The sequence below is a fragment of the Haplochromis burtoni genome, unplaced genomic scaffold (genome assembly GCF_018398535.1).
Source record: "Haplochromis burtoni strain Fernald_Lab_line unplaced genomic scaffold, NCSU_Asbu1 Contig_125, whole genome shotgun sequence".
Lineage (NCBI taxonomy): Eukaryota > Metazoa > Chordata > Actinopteri > Cichliformes > Cichlidae > Haplochromis > Haplochromis burtoni.
Genome location: NW_024582486.1, coordinates 1,281,412 through 1,299,773, shown reverse-complemented (window position 1 = coordinate 1,299,773; position 18,362 = coordinate 1,281,412). Strand labels below are relative to the sequence as shown.

At 39.4% G+C, this 18,362-nt stretch overlaps 1 protein-coding gene across 2 annotated transcripts in view; it reads left to right on the top strand.

The window, feature by feature from the left end:
- LOC102303868 (serine hydroxymethyltransferase 2 (mitochondrial)) overlaps positions 1–18,362 on the top strand; it is a 97,787-nt gene continuing 79,425 nt past the window's right edge. Inside the window, exons 1-6 of one of the 2 annotated variants that reach the window (XR_006054754.1) lie at positions 1–118; positions 8,305–8,496; positions 10,793–10,869; positions 13,243–13,443; positions 13,674–13,755; positions 16,539–16,661. Coding sequence is in view for 1 of the 2 variants with exons in the window: in XM_005929704.2 (XP_005929766.1) it covers positions 86–118; positions 8,305–8,496; positions 10,793–10,869; positions 13,243–13,443; positions 13,674–13,755; positions 16,539–16,661 (708 nt within the window). In the remaining variant the exon portion in view is untranslated. The remainder of the gene's footprint in view (positions 119–8,304; positions 8,497–10,792; positions 10,870–13,242; positions 13,444–13,673; positions 13,756–16,538; positions 16,662–18,362) is intronic. The other variant, XM_005929704.2, reaches the window with a different exon arrangement.

The following is an 18,362-nucleotide window of genomic DNA, read 5'->3' as shown; positions in this document are numbered from 1 at the left end:
TTTTTTTTTTTTTCAACCAGCCCTTCGTTTCTGTCAGGGGTGTGGGCGCTGCTGTGCTGCTTCTTCGTCAGGTCTACCTGGAAATATGCGGCTATTCGCTCTGAGACGACTCACACGGGTAACTGTAATATATTTCTGTGCTATTTTGCCCCTGAGGTAATGTTTCTTACTGCTGCTTAAGTAAACTGTAGTGTTTATATTTAATAAATAGAAATGCTCAGCAATAAACCGCTGGCTGTTTTCTGTCTGTCCTTTATGCACTGCATTCATGGAAACTTGAGGTTGCCAGAGGTTAAGTTTGGTGAATGCAGCTGGGTCCACGTGATGATGCCACAGCGACTGCCACAGCTTACAAGCATAAAAAGTGAATTCATTATTATTATTTTTTAAGTGTAAATTAATAATGGTTGCACAAGAACCTTCATTAAAGATAACATGATATTCAGTCCAAATACTTGGAACCGGGATGTGTTATCATGCTGCGTGTTATACTTGTATTTGTATGTTTTTGTGCTAGCTCGACAGATGATCACTTTGTATAAAAAAAAAAAAAAGACTGAATGAAATCATACTGAACTGTGTACTGTCTACCTCTGGATTAAAACATACTCTTATAAAGTAAGTATATAAAACAAGTGAGGTTTTAAAAATTAAAAAAGAAGGACAACAACTCATTAGGAAGTCAAACTTTGTTGCAAACCAGATTTAGCTTTGTTTTTATTTATTCTGGAGTATTAGATTCATATCAGCATGCTTTAAAAATGAAAAAACAAAAAAACCCCAACCAAAACAGTGTATTTAAAGTTTGTGTGGCAAGTCGGAACTGTTGGGACCTAACAATTATATCTACGCATGAAAAACGATCTCTCATATAAGTTAAGCTCTAATGACCTAGCTTTGTAAAGTTTTGTTTGCATGGGAAAAAGTGCTGGAAAAGTGGAGAAGAAGTGGCATGGTTAGGTTGGAGTCAGGTACAGTTTAATGCAAATGCAGTTAATGTAAGTACAGTCTTAGATTATTTAGTCTGATAATAAATAACTGTAAATATTTTAGATGTTTATTGATTGCCATTCCTGCTGACAAAGGGTTTATAGAATAGAATAGAATTCAACTTTATTGTCATTGCACATGCACAGGTACAGGGCAACGAAATGCAGTTTGCATCCATCCAGAAGTGCTTTAGTGATATAGATATATTACAATATATATTAGCAATAATATAGATATGTGAGTATATTACAGAAATGGGTCTATTATGGTATGTTATAATGTACACGGTATGAAGTATGTTGTGAACATTCTATAACTATAAGTATGTACAGGCTGTAGTGAGTACAAGCTATGTACAGGCTATGAACAGGATATAAATATAAATCTGAGATATACAGCTATACAGAAATGGGAACTATGCAAGTTATAAACAGTTGTAGGATTAAAAAGTTATCGTATGTACAGAATGATTATTTACACAGAGTATGAAGTCAAGTAAAGCCCTGATTCTGAAATATTAGGATGCCAAAAAATACCAAAGAGTGCCTCATTGTGTGATAGGAGTTACATGACATGTGAGAACTTGCCTGTGGATTGCTTAACAACATTCGTCACCAATTAATTTACAAGGAAACGAAGCTACAGCTGCTGTTCGCTGTAAATGTTACTTACATTTAGAAAACTCATGATCTAAAGTACAGTTGGATTATTGAAGAATGTGTTTAACAATTTCAAATGGCTCTTAAATACATGCAGTAATTTTGCAGGCAAACATCTTCCATTAGATTGTGCTTAAATCCTAATATTTAGTTACTTTTGGATTAGTCGATTATTCTGATTTCTTCTCCCCTGCCTCCTAGGCACCAGGACCACTCCTATTACTCCCCCAGACATAAAAGAGGATGTTTCCCGGATTTGCACATTGGCATCAAACCTTGTTTCTGGGTATAATAAGGACAGGCACATTCCAGATTGAGCTTTTTCAAAAAACACAACATTTTCCCAAATTTAAATGATCACATCTTTGAAAGAGCAACCTGTGAGTGACAGATATGGAATTTGAACTTTGTAATTAACATCATTTTCAGATTTGATTTTCATTAGTTCAGTTTTTTGCAAAGTGAGACGTGAGGTGTAGAGACAAAAATAAGATTGTTTGTGAAAACATTGGAGAGTGCTGCTGTTCGCACAGACTGTAGAGTGAATCGTGTACATCAAACTTTTTTTTATAACCAATGGTTTTTGTGAGAGCTAGAGGTCATGTTGAACTAAACATAGCTCAAACATCTAAACTTTTTGGGTTTGCTTTGCTGAACACTTGAAAATCTTTAGTTGTCAGTAAGAGATGTGGCCTCCTACAGATTTACTGATATGGCCGAAGGCCTTTAACAACTTGACCAGTAGGAAGGTCATCCTATCAGTGATGTAACCAAGAAACTGATATCAATTTACCAAAAGAAACTTTAAGAAAAAACATTCTTTGTAAACTCTAGAGACATTTGTGTGGAAAAATCCCATTGGATCAGCAGTTTCTGAAACACTCAGACCAGCCCATCTGGCACCAACAACCAAGCCAAGCTCAAAGTCATTTAAATCACCTTTCTGCCTCGTTCTGGTGCTCAGTTTGAACTTCAGCATGTTGTGTTGATTGTAAATGGTAAATGGCCTGTATTTGTATAGCGCTTTACTTAGTCCCTAAGGACCCCAAAGCGCTTTACACTACATTCAGTCTTTCACCCATTCACACACACATTCACACACTGGTGATGGCAGCTACATTGTAGCCACAGCTGCCCTGGGCGCACGGACTCCCATTCACTAAACATATATGTTTAGTCAGGTCTACTACAATTGCAATACAACCTTTTTTTAAATCTATTTGTATTTATTTTGAATTAACTGAAGAAAACATTTTAAAGTTGACATTCTCTCCTTGTAATTTCGGTAGAATCACAACTAGTGCATAGCTTTTCATTTTGACAGATTTACATTAATCGGATTATGTTGTTGGACAGGATTAGCTCCATTGATAAGGTCCAAAGTAGCTTTTAGCTGTCCAAAAAATGATTTAAAAGATTTAAAAGCTAGGATGACTTGAACAAAAACATATTTCACACTGTAGACCTGATAGAGTTTATGAGCGGGGTTTCAGAGGACGAAAGGCTTTGAGCCAGCCTTGAACCCAAAAGTGTTAGCATCCACAGCATGTGTCTGAAGCACTAGGAAACCATCTTTAAGAAGTGCAGTGCAAAGATTACAGTATAAATGTGCCGTTCCACTGCCTACGCCTCCTGAAGATTGCCTTTGTTGCCAGTATCGCTTAAGTCTCTGATTATCACCCTGACAATCCTTTGATCCGAATGGAGTGTAGTCGTCTTGACTGTGCCTCTGTCCCTTTACGCCTCCTCACCCCGTCCAGATTTTAGTCTAGATTTCCAGTCTAGTGTCATCCAGAGTGTATCACAGGGCAATTTGTAATGGGCAGCCCTGCTATTAGTCAGTGACAGAGGAAGAGGCAACGCTGTGTCAAACTGACGGATGCTGCTGCGCTGTTGACACTTCTTCTCTGCAACCTTAAATATCTGTTGTGTTCTTCTGTGGGCTCACCCAGGACTGCAGCTATCGATTAGTTTAGTGATCGAGGATCGATTATTCTCTGAGTTAATTACATGATCGAATAAGAAACACTTCTGTTTTGTTAATGAGCTATAGTAAATATTAAGAAAAGGGAAAAAAAGACAGCTCTTTTGGGAATGAACTGCTCATTGGTTTCTATTTTATTTTGATAATTCAACTGCATACAGAATGTGGCCTAAAAAAGCTAAACACTGTCACTGAAGTTATATATTTTAAATAAAATATTTCCTAAATGCATAAATAACTAAATTATCATAAGTACAGTAATGTCCTAAAATGTACTAAAATCGGGCTTACATACAACCTGAACTAAGAGGTCAAATAAAATAACTTTATCCTGTCTTTTTGGAAGACTGTGCAGAAAATAAGTTAAAACAATAGAATAACAGAAAAGAGCAAAATAAATAAATAAAACATAAAACATACAATTAAAACAGCCCTATATTAAAACCAAAACAAGATAAAACAGCATTGAATCACCTATAAAAACAACTAAAATAAAAATAAAAACCAACATCTCACGTGGTGTCAAAGGCCAGGGTAAAGAGGTGGGTTTTCAAGAGTGACTTAAAAACAGATAAAGAAGTGGCCTGTCTAATCTCTAAAGGAAGCTCGTTCCACAGTTTTGGAGCTGCTACAGCAAAAGCACGATCTCCTCTAAGTTTACGCCCAGTCCTGGGTATCTTCAGGAGCAGCTGATCAGCTGACCTGAGAGAGCGGGTGGGTGTATAAGGCTGTAGCAGCTCAGAGAGATAAGATGGAGCTAGGCCATGGAGAGCTTTAAAAGTAAATAAAAGAATTTTAAAATGAATCCTAAAAGAAATGGGCAGCCAGTGAAGTGAAGCTAAAACAGGGGAAATGTGCTCAAACTTTCGAGTGCCAGTTAAAAGACGAGCTGCGGCATTTTGCACCCTCTGTAGATGACTAATGACACTTGTAGTTTGACCTTTTTCCACTTGCGCTCAGCTCGACGACAGTCGCGTCTGACAGCTCGGGTCATGTCGTTCGGCCAGGGCTCAGATTTAGTTTTAGGCAGTCTGGTGTGTCTGAGTTATTAAATGTTGTAATGAATAAAGGAGAAGGTGTGGTTTTAAGCCTTTAGAGGAACAAGCTGTAGCTGGAATGAAGTGAGGAAATCTGCATTGTCTGAGGTTTGCACTATGCTTCAATGCAACGTTTCCTGCTGCGGAAAGCAGACATTCTGATGGTGTAGATTTTAATAATTCATGTTTATAATTATTCAGCGTCAAACAGCACTGGGTCAGTGACTTCTGCTAGCTTATGTATATTTTTACTGGCCTGCGGGTTGAAAAAAGGTTTTATTTTTATATTTTTAAATATTAATATAATTTAATCAATATAAAAGCAAAGTAATGTTACTAAAGCTTTGAAATAAATATGATCTAGTACATCCCATGCCCCCCTTTAAACTCACCCCTGTTCGCTGAGTATATCACTGCAATAGAAAAATGGGATGGATAGATAGATAGATAGTTATTCCAACACCAACACAAGGATATCAGATCGTGCGCACAGTGATCAGTTCTTATTTAGTGTTTGGTTTGTGCAAAAACTACTGCTTAGTTGTCCCCGCCCCCTTTGTCCTCCTGTTTCCCCTCCGCCTCCCCTCCAGCGAGGAGTTAAAGAGTTTAATGGCGTGTGGGACAAAGGAGTTTTTAAGTCTGTTGGTCCCAGACTTCTCTGGTTATTAGTGACCAACATTGTCAATAATGTCTTGCAGTTTTTTGCTGCGGTGGATAGGAGCAGCTACAAAAACTTTTTTTCAACATACTGGATCCTGTAAAACAGGTTGTTCGATGCAGGACTCCTCCCCGGGTTTTTAACAGAAATGCTTTTAATGGTGATTACAGTATCGGGTTCTGCTTCTCAGTACGGCTCCGCCTCTTTGATCTTCGACGTGTGTGTGTGTGTGTGTGTGTGTGTGTGTGTGGACAGACTCTACATTAAACTACATCTTCACTGCTACTGTTGTGTTATCAGTTTTTTGTTGGAAAACCCAGGGCAAAAAATTTGCGTTGAGGATTTTTTTTTTTTTTATAATCGAGTTATTTGAGTTACTCGAATCATTGCAACCTACTTTCACCACTCTAATCCCATGTGTGTGTGTGTGTGTGTTAGTGTGTGTTTTTCTGGGTTGATTGTTGTTTGGTATAGCTGCTGATGGACAGCAGTCATCTGTAAAATTGACTCTCCTCGGGAGCTGCTTCAGGAAACGGGCAAAAACAATACAGAAGTAGGATTAATGAAATGATTTTCTTCCTTCCCTTTTCTTCTGTTTCGCAATTGTACTTTGAGCACAGATGTTTGACAGGGAAGGCAGAATGCCAACAATTACCTTATCATTGTCACGCAGATGTAGTGCATCTGTGACTCTGCCATTATTTTGTGCTCAGCACCCAGGTTGACGCGGCCTATCCCGCCCCTTTTCTCACAGCAGAGTTTTCATCAAGTTCACCTTCAAACGACAGCATAATCTGTCGCCTAAAAATAGTCCCGCTGTGACATATTTGGTGCTTGTATCTTGGCTCTCGCTTCTCTTGGATCAGTTTGTTTTGTGTTTATTAATTAATCTCCCATAATGATCAAGGCTGAGAAATGAAGCAGGGAAACAGAAAGAAACACAACAGGGAGTAACCTGTCTTTTGGCTGTTTAAGCTCAGAGCTTTCCCATTTGGACACTGAAATTCACATCGATGACAAGAGGAACTAACAAAAATGCCACACAAATGTTACTTGGTTGAGAGTGCTTAGCGGCGTAGGGTGACAGGATAGTGCGGGGAAAGGATGAAGGTGAAGAGGAGAAAGGAGAGGCAGCCCTGTCTGTTTTTCAGTCTTCAGTAACCCTGTAGCCACTCAGTTTGGGTTTTTTCTGCCACTGCGTTTCCTGGCGTTGGTGTGCCACAGTCGAAAAAGAGACAGCAAAGGACAGTTCCCGTCAAGGTTTAATGACCCGTGTGATTTTTTTTGGGCGAGAAATGTGTCCTCAGAGGCAGCTCGACCTGTCTCCCAGGCCCTGTCTTTTCCAGGATCCTGGGGAGGGAAATCTCCACCATCATAAATGCTACTGGTGACAGAAGGCCAGAGTAGAGACTATTAGAAATCAGTCATTAGTGTGCCAGTTGGCTCCCCTGGCGTGTCACCGTTGTCTCTTTTGCCACACTGGGGAGCAGTGGAAGAAGTAGACAACCACAATGAAGGTGATAAACTATCTTTAGGGTATTTTATTTTATTTTTTAAAGGGTGTATTGAATTATACTATAGTTAGACCTTTTTATATTGTAGAGATTATTTAGAATGAGAATATACATATATCTTAAAGCCTGTGAAAAACAACACTGGTAAATATTATAAAGCCATTTCAAATGAGTAAAAAGCCAAACTTAATTCACACTACATGGAATAAGCATAATTACACGTTTTTCATATGGGTGTCCTTAAAGAGTCCTAAGTATTGTGTTAATTGCTTTTTAATGGCGCTATTAAAGGGAGGCTGTCCCTCACGCCCCAGCACACCTGTACAAATGATAACTATAGGTTTGTAGTGGGGCGATTGATCTCAGCACAGAGTCATCATCATCATATTGCTGATTAAATGAAGAGAATGAGCCAATTTGTTTTGAGTGCAATCAACCTGTCAACATTTTATTTAACCTTACAGCTCTCCCACACAGTGCTTCTTTTTTGATTGAGAGTTATAATGGGAATCCACTTAAATAGAACACAAACCTTTTTTTGTGTGTATTCAGAGGTTTTCTGATGGTCCAAGCACCGTGTCGGTGGTGTGTCATACTAACAAAGAAAAGTGGGATCAGGATTCACTTTAGAAAAGAGCCAGTGAAAATTGTATGGAGTCTGCACTCTCACACGATCAAGCATTGCAGCAGAGGAAGAACTCGCCAGCCCCAGTCCAGATTAGATAAGCAGGAAGTGCTGAATCTGTTCTCTGTATGCCTCCTTCTGGTACACTGAGGCTGTAAAAGTCGGTCCCAGTTTATAGAAGTGCTGATAGAGGCATAATTGAACAACCATGCTGATTATTGATATCACGAAAACACGCCAGCTTCTAATTATACCAAGCTGCATTAGAGTGTAAGGAAAGCGCAGTAGTTGAAAGGAGGCAAATGTCTCCTTTTTGTACAGGACAAATTAGAATCACACTTTAAATATATGAAATGATCAAATAAATGGTTTAGAGAATTGATGTTCTTTGTAATAGGACAGCTAGCAGCAACATGGTGACCAAAAACTGACAAATGTCCATGAAAATTCAGCAACTTTAGGAGATGACAGGGACTTTAACTGCACCATGATCTGTGGCTACCAAGTCAAACTAATTTGATTTCTCAACTTTGAGATGATAAGCTTTCAGCAGGCTACAAAGAGAACGACATGATTAGGTGGGAAATATACAATAGTTGTACCTGGAAATCCAATACAACCATCTGTTAGCTGCAGGATGATGGACACACACACGCACACTCTCACACTCTGGCAACTCATGTTAGTCCTCATGACCCAGTTTGGTGCAATGACACAGTTTTAGAAAACATTTCTACTGTAACCGCGATATCTGTGTAAAGCTGACAAACTCTAAATCAAACCTTTTCCTTTCTGTATTTTCCTTCCTCATATTCCCAACTTGTCTTCCACCCACAGCCGCTGTGCCAGCGAGTCCCTGCTTGTCTCAGTGCACGTGCCCACCAGTCTCACGCTGCCACCCGTGCAGCGGATGAAGATCGTCCTTGGACGGGTCAGGAGAGCCTGGCTCAGGATGACCCCGAGATGTGGAATCTGCTGCAGAATGAGAAGGACAGGCAGTGCCGTGGTTTGGAGCTCATTGCATCTGAGGTACTAGGTGCCAGATTAAGTGGCGCAAAATAGCATGTGAGCGCAATCTCCAAATTTCGCTTGTGTTTGCAGTTAGTTTTCCAATCATAGACATGAGTTTGTTTAAATATCAAGTGTGAAAAAATAGCATTCAACATCAGCGCAACTGGCAGTAAATTGCATGTGGCAAACATTAGTAAATCAGTTTGTTCTCTGAGAAAGGAACTCTCAGAAATGTAAATGCAGCAGGGTCAGTTGCAAAAATCTCTGAGTTCCCATCTCTTACACACTGTAATCTCTTTGTAAATATGAAAGAATTTTTGTTTATACTAAAACCCAGTTTGAACTGGTGCAACTTGCTAGTAAATCTATATAGAAACCTACATTGAAAGTCAGAATACGTCAGCGCACACCTTTTATGTTAATCTATAAATGGTTTTGTTTCCTCTCGTCATTTTGATTGAAGCGGATGGTTATTTGAAATATATAACTAATGATTACCACCTTAAAACACTCAGTTGAGAACAGGCGCTTGAATTTTTCACAGTCCTTTAAAACTGTTGTCACGGAGTTGTAAGGCGACAGACTCACTTGTTTAAAAAAAACGTATTTTTAAAAGGGTTTAGTCAGTCAGACACTCGTTCCACTTTTTTGTATTGATTCAATTGTCTTTCTTTTTTTAAGCAAAGATGGTCAATGTAAGCAGTTATTCGGTGTCTCAGAGAGCTGATAGCCTCTCCCTGACATGTTAGCAGTGCAACTGTCTGAGAATAACTAATCCCCTCTCATTAATGAATGAATGCGCTGACTTTGGGATATTTATTCTAGTTATTCTACATGTTACTGCTGGCTGGAAAAGTGAGGGAAAAGCCTTTGAGGTCTTGTGATAGATGTGCACACCAAATCCAACACATGATCGTGGGTATAGCATTTGAAATTCACACTCTGCCAAGTTATTTATTCTTGAATCCTCTTGCTGTCTGCATTAATGTTGTATACCTCTAAATGTCCTGTTTTAAATATTTCCATTGGCCTTTGAGGCTTCTAAAACTGAACTTTTGTCTCACACATACAGCTCATAAACTGATGTCATGATCTCTGACAGGAATAAATTCATATCAAGCTTCCTGTTAATTCATTATTCACTCACTGAGGAACTGTACACAGTAGGCTGGAAGTCATTCAAACTCAACTTCTTTAATAGTAAAAACACTTATAAGAAACTCTGCTTGTTGTGAGCGAGACTAGCTCAGTTATCAGAAAGATTTGGGCAGCTCTTTGTTTTCATTCCAAGGCCGGATGGTGTGAAATGAAAAATTTTACTATTCAGAAGAGCAGACAAGGTTTTATCTTCTGCTGTTCCTTCTCTCTCCTCCTGTTCCTTCTTCGCCACAGTAGTTGTTCAGTGGAGTATGTCAGCCCCCTCTCAACACAAAGCCTGACCACTCTAGTGTGAGATAAAGCTGATGTCTTCATTCTGCCTCCTCCCCAGCTCACTCTGCAAGTCACATCACAGTACAGCTCAGACAGACATTCCTCCGATGAGAAGACGTACAGTTTTGCACACACACACACACTGACACTAAGAAGCAAATGCGTTTCCTTTCTAATATATGCACAGTAGTTGGCATGACAGACGGATGCAGTAGAAAGCTGTTACTGGAGCTGTTATCTGCCTTGATCTCCTCTTGGCTCACAGGTGAAGCATTTGCATAACAACACAGCACGACCACCACCCCACTCAGAGAGGCAGCATTCAGACTTTATTTGTCTGTGTTCATTTTATGTCAGATGCTGTTACTGACCAGTGTGACGATATACAAGAGAGTTATGCTACACAGTCGGGGCTGCATCACTCAGATTTTAAGATTTTGGTCAAGCTCTACTGTATTGCAGTAATTGCAGATTTAAAAAAAGGCAAAGGAATGCATCTACTAACATCATCAGTCAATGAGTCCAGCCAATAAATTTCATCTTGAGCAAACTGAAAAGATACAAAGGAAACAGTATGCTTTTTTTCCTCTAACAATAATGACTAAAATTTCTTTCTCAGTGCGTCTCAACGATCCTGATGTAATTCAGCATGTGTAGAAACATTTATTGCATTATCTTGTATCCTCCAGCTGCAAGGGGATAATCATTGGAAAGTGCAGAGTGTTAGTCTATGGAAGTCCAGAGGTTCAATACTGTAATGATTGCCTCTTGCCGGAGGGGGATTTCTCACTATCACTTAACAGACTTTAATTTGCTGTCCTTGTCCCTTCTGTCTACTCGTGCCATTGATCTGTGTGTGTCCGCCTGTGTGTTCTCATTGCAGAATTTCTGCAGCCGAGCAGCTCAGGAAGTTCTCGGCTCCTGTCTTACCAACAAATATTCACGCAACCCTGTCATAAAGTAAGTTTTTATTCAGCCACACCTCTGTTTGTTTTCACTATTAATATTATGTGCTTGAGGATATTTGTTACAGACGTGCACAAACACACACCGATCTATACTGTGTAGTCTTGTTTACCCATGATAGTAATTTCTTACCAGGTACATAATCCACAGCCTCTGCCTTTCCAAAGAAAATTCCTGAGGGGTTATATTTGAAGAATTTAGTGCCGGGCTGATAGTTGCATGTTTTCTATTTTCAGTTTAGTTCTGTTATTTCCTTCAGATAAGTCGCATTTATCAGCAGCAACCAGAAAGATGACATGTTTTGAAATTCATCTCATTTGATGCCTTTGATTCCTGGAATACAATCCTACCACAAATCTCTCTCCCACTGACTGTGTTTTTAATTTTTGTTTTTTTCCCTCCCGACATCCCACTCATCTGTTGTTTTTTTCTCCCACTTTTAATGTAATGTAACAAAAGGATGATCTCATTGAATGAGTGGTTTGTAAAGTAGCCATCTGTTGCACCTTCATCTGTAATTCCACTGAAAAGGTTTGATTTTCACGAGAGATGCCTCACATCTGCTGTGGAAGTTTTGGGTCTAGGTTGGTGTAGATCTTTCTTGACTAAATTTACTGTTTGTGGAAAATGTGTGAAAATATGTTAAAGGGGCCGTAGTCTAAACAGTTTTACAGCGATGTACCAAATGACAATGCAAAATTAGTGCTTTACTTAGAGGGTTTGCTTGTACTGATGACTCTAGACTATGGAGAACATTTGTGTCCATACCTGTCATAGTGTTGGTTTTCACCAATATGTTCTACCTGCTCAATCACAAGCAACAGACAAATAGATAGCAAGTAGCTGGCGATTGCTGTTGGCTATGTAGGCAGTTCCCATCAGGGGCTGGCTGTAACAAAAATAGATTTAATGGACTGAACAGACTGGTATAGCTAATCTGATGAATGATAATTTCATTTTGTATTTGCATGGAATGCAGTTAACAGCAGTTTACCACACTGGCTTGTCCGTTGTGTTCACGGCATTGTTCTGCTGGCCAAAAATGAAGGATCCCTGGTTTAAGGGACCAACCAGATAGTGAATACAGATAAAGCATGTCATCAATGTTCCCTCTAATTTTCCATGTGTCTGAGCGAACACACAAACTCCCTGAGCGATCCCATGGACCACTGTGAGCAACAGCAGACGTGTGCACTGTGGTCACACCAGCATTGAATCCATCCAAGTTACATGGTTTATTAAAAGAATCAAATTACAGCATTTACATTTATGTTAGACTACTTTTAATTAACTGCTTTAGCCCACTTACAATGAAAATGTAAAATAAAAATGTAGTCATTGACCTGTGTAGTTTGTTAACACTATTGGGAATAAAAATAACTTGAATTCCAATTTTGAAAACACAACTTTCTTCTTTTTTCTTTTTTTTATAAAGCTCTGACTTGTATTATGAGTCTGTGGTCTGGGAGAGTCCTGTAACTCTCTGTCTGCAAAATACAGTATATAATAACCAATGTTGGGCAATTAATTATATAGTTACTTCTTCAAAAAAGTAACTCAGTTTGGCAAACAAAGTTTTTTGCAGCTATTTTTTTTTTTTAAATGCAGCCAAGGTGTTTTTTTTAATAAACATTTCAAACCATTTACAGCACAATCAGCTGTTCTGCATCAAATTTGATGCCATACAAATATTTTTGGAGTGCCACTCCAAAAATAATTTCTGTCCACTATGAGATAAAGGAGAACATCAGCCTAATACCTGCAGGCTGTACTTTTTTCGACCAATAGGAAAGGGTGGGGGTGTTTTTGGTTTTGTTTCTGCTCACAGGCAGAGCGTTTTTTCTTATAGAACGTTTCTTCCCGCAGTAAATATAAACAACGACAGTATTCAGGAAGAAAACCAAACATTGCAGATATTTTTATCATAACTCTGGTTTTACGTGGCCGATCAACACAATTTAAAAACTGGTATAAAGTCCACACTTTTCCCGTCAGTTGTTCCATCTGTCCTGCTCACATCTCCAATGGTTGTACACGTTGTCATTACTGTGGCTTCACTCCACATCAGCCGCTTTGCCAGCTAAAACACCGGTGCCGGCACATAAGGACGCTGTCATAGCCTGTCAACCACGTTGATTAGCTGCGTATATACGAATGTGAATCGCATCATTGGCTGGACTATGGGATAAGGTGGCATCGTTCAAATCCCATACGGGAGCAGCCAGTCACTCACTGACTAACACTGCAAAACAGAATTGTTGAAGTTCTTTTCCCATCCTCAAGCACTCGTCTTTGTACCAGGAAGTCACAATGACATACCAATAATACACGGACATTAGATGAATTGAAACAAATTTTCCATTACAGGTCTCATGGTGGAGGAGGAGTGGTTGACCAAATTGAGCTGCTCTGTCAGAAGCGAGCTCTGGAGGCCTTTGACCTGGATCCAGCTCTGTGGGGCGTCAACGTCGAACTGTACTCTGGCTCTCCTGCCAACTTTGCCACTTTCACCGCTGTACTCAATCCCCACGATCGTATCATGGGCCTGGACGTATCTGATGGTGGACAGTTAGTATTCACTGTTGCTTTATTTTCATTGTTGGTCCTGTTTTTTCTTCATCCACACACTTTTAAAGCCACCCAAGTTGTTGGTCAACTGTAGTGTGTTACTGCCCTTTTTTAGTTTCCTACAAATCTGATATTCATATTGAATAAAATTTTGTGAAAAGGTTTACAAACAGAGTCTTTGAACTTCCATGTTTTATTCTTTATGTATATATTGTTTTTTCTCACTCCAGTCTGTCTCACGGCTACATGTCTGATGTGAAAAGAATCTCTGCAACCTCAATCTATTTTGAGACAATGCCTTACAAGCTAAATGTAAGTAGAAAAACCTTCTACTAATATCTACTGACACCTGTTGATTAGCGCTGTTTGATAGGATGATACATATGGGATGATATGAATATACATATCGGATATGAAAACATCGTTTCATATTATGCTATCGTTTGTTTTGTGGTGTCGCAAAATAAGCTGTTTACGGCAATATTTTTTCATCGTTTTGATGGTCACTGTAGTGGCGATTTAAAATAACCACACTATGGACGGACAAGCGACTGTTTTTACACGTACTTTCATTAGCAACGGTAAAATCATTGTGTGGTTCCGCCGTCTGCTTGTTTATTTTCTACATAAACCTTTCACAATAAAGCTCAACTTTTCAAAATACACTGAAATGATATACATTATTCTCAAACATCAAATTTCAGAATATGCGTCAAAAAAATTACCTGAAATAAAAACATAAGGTAACTATAAATGGTGCTTACAGTCACCACGTGGATGCGGGCACAGAGAATGCCAACATGGCCAGTGAAGATGAGGCAGAACCAGTTAGCTCCAAACAGAAGGACCAGTCAAAACAAATCGAGGACCTTATTCCTAAACGAGGGGCTACCTCTGTAGCATGGACAGGGTTTGGTTATGAAAAGTCTGACACGGACCAGAAAACACAGGGCAGGCAAACCTCTTCAACCACCTACGCAAGAATCACGTGAACGAGTATGGAGAGAGTTAGCAGATGAGAAGCAAAAAAGAGCCATCAGGTGTTCAAAATACACCTTAGACTCAAACATTAGAACAGGCTTTTCCCCACAGCGCACCGTGTAATAAATACAAAGCCAGTACAAGTTATGTCTAAAAATGTATAGTTTAATGCATCAGTCAAAACACTCGACTCCAGGTACACGACGCCCAGCTGAAAACACTTCACACAAGTTGAGTTCCCCGAGATTCACAGAATTTACAGGAAATGCACTATTTTGTGATATATATTGTTATTGGGATAAGAAATGTCATATCGGGATATGAGATTCTGATCATATCGCACAGCCCTACTATTTATACCAGTGTAGAACGATTCGCTTTTTGGAGGTAGAGTATGAAAACTGGGAGATATACTGATGTATTTTTGATGTCTTACGAATGTCAGTGTGAGAAGTCCTCCAAAAGCCAATAAGCCAGCAAATGTTAAGACAGTCAAGCTTTCAGTATGTTAGAGTAAGATGTAAACACATTGCACAAGGCCGACACACGCAGCTTTTTTGCTAGTTCTTCTTATAATAGAATTTAAACTTAAAAATAATAATGTAATAATGACTACTGCCACATTACAGTAAATGTACACTGAGCAATAAGCCATGTCTTAGATTGCTGTCATAATATTGGCAGTTATGCTGACAGTGTTGGTCAGCTTGTGTTCATCAAATGTGAACACCTGGGACAACTAAACTATATTTGAATCTTTCTACAGTGTTACTCTTTTTGTTTAAAATCATTAACTTATTCATTGAAAGAAACACAAAACAAGAGCAAGAAATGTAAAGACAATAATAGCCTTTTAGAAAATCCTGTTTGTTTCCCTGCCCCAGAGGGAAGACGTGAGGCAGTGTGGCTAGGGATTTAGTGTCTAACTTCACAAAACTTAAACGCAACAGACACTTGCTGGCAGCTGTTTGCTGACACAGGGCAGTTCGCAAGTTTATAGTCAATATACGGTGACCATGTAGTCTTGCTGCTATCCTTGTAACACATTCAAAGTATTTTCCACCTGCACCAGCATCGGTTAAGTTAGGTTGCATCAGATTTAACAAGTGATTTTTTAAAATTAACATCAAGTTATGATCACTCAACTATATTTAGTGTAGAATATTTTATTTCTGGGGTCATAGTTGCAGTATTGGTAGCAGCTGATGGATGGTCATGAGAGTCTGTGTGTCCAGACCTGCTGATGTATGGGCAAGCAGGACCCCTCTGTGAGAAAGATAATGGGAAATCGACAAGCTGGCCAGCACTACTGGCTCTGTCTTCACAATGAGCAGGTTGATGGAGTGAGGGGGCATCCATAGATGTGCTCTGGAGATGGGAGATTATCAGGCTGTCTAAATAAAGCTTTCCTTCCTCCTTTTCTCTCTTCTTTTTCTTGTCTCTGTCTGCCTTATTCACCATTGTTTTTGTCCCTCACTTTGTTTTTCGGCTGCATTCTGGTGTCTTTCACTGCTTCTCTTTTCTGACGCTTAAAGGTGGACTAGAGGGGCAAAACTTCACTATGAGGCATCAGACATATCGGTCACTGGACAGGGTGAGCCTGGCTCCATTTCATGTGACTTCAAATTGCATTTACTGGAAAAAATGGATTGTCTAATGTGTTTCTTACATTGTTCATTTTAATAAAAGGGGGCAGAGAGAGTCTCGAAACCAACCTGAATCTGTTCAGGTTCATTGCACCAGCATAGCAGGTCCCTGAATGGTTAAATTAGGATAAGTAGGGGTGCATTACTGCAATTGCTCCATCTTCTTCCATGATATGATAGGTGTAAATGCCTCCTTTAGATAAATTCCTTCCCCCTTTAAGGTAGCCAAAGTACTTCAAATACAGCTGCTTCGAATGAGCTTCAAATGGAAAAAATCTCTCTTCCGTGTAGATATGTTTGCTCTTGATACTCAGATATCTGACAGTTTTTTGATCTTTACATATTCCTTTTTTCTCCTGACCCTTACATTCCCTCTAATATTCTCACATTCTTCTTCCACTTTCTCTTTATTCTTTCACACTCTTCCTTTATCTTCTCTGTTTCCTCAATCTGTCTCCCTTTCTGCAGATTGCAACAGGACTTATAGACTACGACCAGATGGAGATGACGGCCAAGCTGTTCCGGCCCAAGCTCATCATCGCTGGCACCAGTGCCTATGCCCGGCTCATTGACTATGCCCGCATCAAGAAGGTGCACGGAGAACTCTCTGCATTCACAGCTCACCCCATGTTCACCCCGTCTTTTTCCGTTTTTTGCATTGTAATGCCAAGCACACCAGCTTCCCATACCGACAGGTCACATCTCGCCAGCATTACTTCAAACCGTGTCTTTGCTAATTTCGTCCGACAGAAATGGAGACTCGTCTGCTCTAAATAAAGAGCATTCACTTTGAAGCTTCAACATTTTCCAAACACACAAATTTCAGGGTCATTACACACTTTACACACAGCTGCTTTCTTCTTCTGTTGACTACTCAACTCACACTGAGTCACAAGTACTCAGTAGCAACTTTTAACCACACACTTCACTGTTCTCTTTGACGGTGCACAAGAGGCCCCTTTATCTGTTTTGTTATACCCACCCGCTGATTCACTTCATTCACTCCATGACTGTTTCTCTTTGTTGCAGAGCTCCACTTTAGCTAGTACCATCAGATGGAGTGTCCCACCATTACAGAGCTGTGTTTTTATTAAGCACCATAACTACTTTGCCACTAGGCCTGAAGAGGGGCCATATTTTCCCCCTGGCATGTCTCTGTGCAACTGTTCTCTGTTTTATGGCCGAATCTGTTAGGCAGACTTCACATTTTAGGCGGGGGTGAGCTACCTAGATTGTAGAGTTGTTCATTTTTTGTGTGGTTTTTTTTTTCTTTTACTATCGGTATTCATCAACTGCCGCGCTTCACCCTCTTGTGTTCTTTACCCTCTTTCCTTTTAATCTAATAAACGTGCAGATCCAGTTCAGATATGAGAGGAAGAGAGATTGTCACGATAATGCATATTAATTGGAGCACTAAAAAGATTGTTTACTGCTCTGATCATTCGCCAGCGAGTCATTTGCATGTTAGCGAGCTATTTATTGTTTGTGCCTTTTTCAATAAATGCTGGCAAGAGACAGCAAGGATTTATTGAATTGCGTTATAATATTTCAGGCCTCTGAAGACTGCTGAAGGATGTAATTACACCAGCTCTCATTTGAAATGTCTTTCCTTAGAGAACATGGGTACCGTTAACAGATGGAGTTAGTCCTCAAATCTTAACTGTGGGGGGGTAAATGTAAATGTAGTGCCAAGACATTGTATCTGAAAAACATTTTATATGCATACACAATGTAATTTATCGATATTTGAGCAGTGTCAAAAACTCACTAAAGCTGAAGTGCTAAGTTTGAGCTTCATCAGGGCTTGGGTGTCTTCATTAAATCACTTATTTTTGGAAAAGACGTAACCGCCTGGCAGAGTCCACGGTGAGTTTAGGGGTCATATTTAATATGTCTGCAGTAAAGTCCAACTGAGCACTGTGAGCAGAGAACTTTACAGATGGCAGAGATCAGTAGGAATTTAAAAATATTAAATGAAAAGAGCTGCAGTGAGCTTATCATAAGAGCAAATCATAAGTGTTTACAATTTTTAAACATGGTGAGCACTGATTTGTTCCAAAACATAAAAAGTAAACCCCAGGAAGACCCATCCCCTAATAATATAAACATTCAAGATTCAAAGCGTTTATTGTCGTGTACAAATTAAGCATTTCTCTGTACAATGAAATTCTTTCTTTGCTGTCCACAAACAGATGCCGGTTAATATGTACAATAGAACTAGAACACATAAAGCACAAATAGTATAAATAAATAAATGGAGACAAGAAATTGAAGTATTAAATAGACTTGTGT